A 4,443-nucleotide genomic window follows, 5' to 3' on the forward strand; every position below is an offset into this window, starting at 1 on the left:
GTAAAGAATTACTAAATATATATAAAATAGGTGCCTTTTATAAAGTCTACTCGCCAACAAAGCACACAGCACACAGCAGTTACCTGTTGGTCTAACAATGAAAGGCAAACAAACATCCACCTTGTACAGTTTGACAGACCTGGTTTCTTCATTAACAGTATATATTCAGGATGTATCATCAGTATACAGGTTTCCATGTAGAAATTGCTATACACTAAGGATAATCTTTTGCCATGCTACTGACTTTTCTCTGGAACTGCGGTCAGGGAAATTAGATGAAAAAGAATATGATTTTGACTCCCTTTCTCTCTCTCTCTCTCTCTCTCTCTCTCTCTCTCTCTCTCTCTCTCTCTCTCTCTCTCTCTCTGTCTCTGTCTCTGTCTCTCTGTCTCTCTGTCTCTCTGTCTCTCTCTCTCTCTCTCTCTCTCTCTCTCTCTCTCTCTCTCTCTCTCTCTCTCTCTCTCTCTCTCTCTCTCTTCTCTCGTCTCTCTCTCTCTCTCTGTCTCTCTCTCTCTCTGTCTGTCTCTCTCTCTCTGTGTCTCTCTCTCTCTCTGTGTCTCTCTCTCTCTCTGTGTCTCTCTCTCTCTCTCTCTCTCTTCTCTCTCTCTCTCTCTCTCTCTCGACACCAACTCATTTTGGTAAAATATAAAAATCTTGAAAAAAGTATCCATATACTTAGATGAAAAGTTGAGAAATTGTTATTTAGTTTTCTTTCGTAGTCTCCTCTTCCTAACTTCCATATCAGTGACAGACTTGATGTTTGTAATTTGGAGCAAATTCTTGAATTCCATTCTGTAAAAATAGTTTGTACACAAAAATGCTGCCACTTTATAATCACTGTCTAATGAAATAGGCAAGTAGATTTGTACATTGCAAGAGCAAAAAATAATATATATATATATATATATATATATATATATATATATATATATATATATATATATATATATATATATATATATATATATATATATATATATATATATGCAGAAATAGCTTCCCAACTGCCCTTAGATATTGACTGGACTCTCTGACTAGTGATCATGCACTCTGGGTTTGCATCCAGCTGTCATTTGAAAGAGCAATTGGAGGCTATCTGTTTCTCTGAATTACTCTCTCTTGTCAAGAAAGTTAGTCTGTATTAGTTGAGTTTTAGAGGAGTAAGAACCAAAGTTATGAAGATAAACAAAAATATAAGAGACAGCTGATAAATTTTGGGAAATACTAATTGCTTGTCGCATGTAGATCATAAAAGAGGGAATAAAACTCAAATAAGAAAGAGGAACTTTCTTGGCAAGAAGAAGTAATTCAGAGAAATATATAGCCTCCAATCACTCGCTCAGATGACCACTGGATGCAAGCCCCAGAGTGCATGGTCGTTAGTCAAATGGTCCAGTCAGTATCTAAGAACAGTTGGGAAGCTATCTCTGCATACATATATATAAGTGTGTGTGTGTGTGTGTTTATATATACATATATATACACAAACATTCATACATCTATACATATATGTACATATAGACAGCCAAAATACAAGGGGGTTAATCCTTTTTGCTGTTTTCATGATTGCACTGATACATCCATTTGAGAAATGAAATGACACACTCTGGTCTAAAGGGCTGGTCACATTTATCTATTCTGCCCAGGGATCCCTTTACAAAACTGGATGCTGCCCTTGCTGTAAACAGATTCGAGATGAAAATCCCTCCACAGCGCGAAAATGCTCTGTCAGTGTTTCATTCCTGCCTAGAGCTGAAATATATTGCCGAAACAATATATGTAAACTCATTACTTAGAATCTTTAAAAAATTATTATATAGCATGATAAAACAAACTTTATTATTAGACACAAAGATATATTGCATCGAACAGCGATGTCTCATTAAATGTTTATAGATAATTCGGTTAAACGTTCATTTGACTAACAAACATAAACATCAACCCACTTCAACACGCCAAAAGCATGGAGCTCTTTTCGGAAGTTATTTACACCTTGTTGGATGAAGCGAGAGTCAAAGAGCTGTTGTGGAATACCAGTCATAAGGATTATAAAAGCAGGAATGTGAAAAGAACATTTATGGATGAAATAAACATGGATGAATACCCGAGCTACGCACATCAACTCTCCACAAATATGCATATTTCACTTTTCCTGATCCTGTTATTTTTACCTCCTATTCCTAATCTAAAATATCGGTAAATCTTAAATATAGGTAAAATCTTATTTTAGTAATGGTATACAGCAGTAAGCCATATCATATAAGTGTCCGAAGAGACACTGAATCAAGTGTGACCAATCCCTCTCTGTCACTGACCTGACTTCGGCAATCCTATCTGGGGATCCTAGGACAGAATAGACTAGTGTGACCTTCGCTTAAGCTAGTTTTGATTGGCTATGTATGAGTTAGATGCTTAAACCAAGAGCTGTTTGTTTCCAAACGGGCATGCCTGCTTCATTTGGAAGCAAAGCCATATCATCTATTCTTTCCTTGCAGGTCAGTCAGAGCATCTGCTACAAGTATTATATACCTGTATTAGACCACTTCTTTATTTTCAGTTTACAAGTGAAATTTTATTGCTTTTCTTTCATGGAATGAAATTAATTTAGATATTCACATCAGAATAGATGTTGCAGATATACAGTTTTATTTTGCAATAATGAACAAGTTTTTTCAGTGGGATTTTTTTGTATATGCATTAATCCCAAAGAATATAGGCTGTACTGTTTCTACTAAACCACAAAAGACACTGAACTGATTGGGACTTTCCTTGCAGAGATGAGTAGCATGGATGGCCTGGAGCCTCAGAGCCCCAGCCAGGAGTGGGACGACCCCATGTCTCCACCCCCTCACGACCCAGGCACCCCACCCTCGGCAAGCTCCCGTGATTCCCTCAGCCGGGACAACCCCTCCAGCCCCCCGAACGCAGGGGGTCCAAGGGGTCCCACAAGCCCCGATGGGCCTATGAGCCCTGATGAGGAAGAGGAGGAGGGCCCCATGAGTCCTGATGGTCCTGCCAGCCCGGAGGGCCCAGCCAGTCCTGACAACTCCGCCAGCCCTGAGGGCCCCATGAGCCCTGACAACCCTGCTGGCCCCATGAGTCCTGAGAACACCACAGGCCCCATGAGTCCAGAGAACCCTGCCAGCCCAAAGGGTCCCATGAGTCCAGATAATCCAGCTAGTCCAGAAGGCTCAGACTACCCAATGAGTCCTAGTGATTCACGGGACTTGAGTCCGAAGCGCCCGCACAGCCCTGAGGGTCCAGCCAGCCCTGATGACCCTGCCAGCCCAGACCCCCAGGAGAGCTCTCGCAAGGGAGGCCCCCGAACCCCCCAGAGTCCAGGCAGCCCTCGGGGACCCAGAAGCCCTGGTGACCAGTCTAGCCTGGAGAGCCCTGACAGCCCAGACAACTTTGCCAGTTCGCCCGTCCCATCCAACCCCAAGTCGCCTCCGGAGGCGGGCGAGGATGACGATGATGACGAGGAAGGCCAGGCAGACAGACTCTCTGAAATCTCGGAAGGAGATTCTGCGGTGAGGCCCAGTGTCAATATGGAAGTGAAATTTTTTGGTCTAAGAGGGAGGGGTCTTGCAGCATCTAGTTGTTCCATCTCAAAATGCATCTGTTGCTCTTCCCAGACTTTCAGTTAAGCTTTCTCTTCTGTCACTGTGTTACAGGTGACCAGTATACATGTTTCCTTTTGTTCAATTTCCCTTCCTCCCCAACAGCTGAATGGAGAAGAGGAGGATGGCAGTGATGGGGAAAGTGCCCCTACAAGAGATGACAGGCAGAACCTCAATGGCAGCGAGAGGGACCTGGATGATGGTGGACGGGCCTCCAAGCGACGCAGTGATGAGGGTCTCGGTCTCAAGGATGAGTTAGACTTTGAGGCTGAGAGAGAGAGTGGGGAAGAGGATGGGGAGGAGGGAGAAGAAGGTATGCATGGGTTTCATATTCTGCCATTTTGTTTGTATATTTTCATCTTTTTCTTCCTTTATTTTCCTAAAAAAATCAGATGAGATAACTGTGAAAAAGAAAAATCCCAGCATCTCACCATTTTCTCTCATTATTTCTTGTGTTGGTGTCCCAATGCAGGAGAAGATGGAGAGAGAAAGAAGAAGAAATGTGACCCTGAAAACCGCGAAGAAGGAGAGCTTTCAGATGAAGATGAAGACGATTCCCTCCTGCGACAAGAACCCAAGACTGTCTGCAGGTTGGGCAGTATTGCTGGCGTTCATTGCATTAATTCTCAGAATCTCAGAATTTTAGTTATTTGCCAATGAAAATGTTGCCTGAATGTAATCTATTACTAACAGTAATAAGACATTTTTTAGCTGAAATCAGTAATTTAGAACTGATGTAGAATTTGATCAAGGTTATTCACCATGATCATGGGAAAACGTGTTATGTGTGTGGTTTCATATTCACCACAACTGTGGAAAACTG

General features: G+C 42.1%; 1 protein-coding gene across 1 annotated transcript in view; it reads left to right on the top strand.

Moving 5' to 3' along the window:
* LOC119598547 (sporozoite surface protein 2-like) overlaps positions 1 to 3,313 on the top strand; it is a gene marked incomplete at its 3' end in the record, with an annotated part of 4,843 nt that extends 1,530 nt beyond the window's left edge. Inside the window, 1 exon segment of the mRNA XM_037948178.1 lies at positions 2,776 to 3,313. Within this exon segment, the coding sequence (XP_037804106.1) occupies positions 2,776 to 3,313 (538 nt within the window).
* Positions 3,314 to 4,443: the final 1,130 nt, after the last annotated feature.

This window comes from Penaeus monodon, chromosome 41 (assembly GCF_015228065.2).
Source record: "Penaeus monodon isolate SGIC_2016 chromosome 41, NSTDA_Pmon_1, whole genome shotgun sequence".
Taxonomy (NCBI): Eukaryota; Metazoa; Arthropoda; class Malacostraca; order Decapoda; family Penaeidae; genus Penaeus; species Penaeus monodon.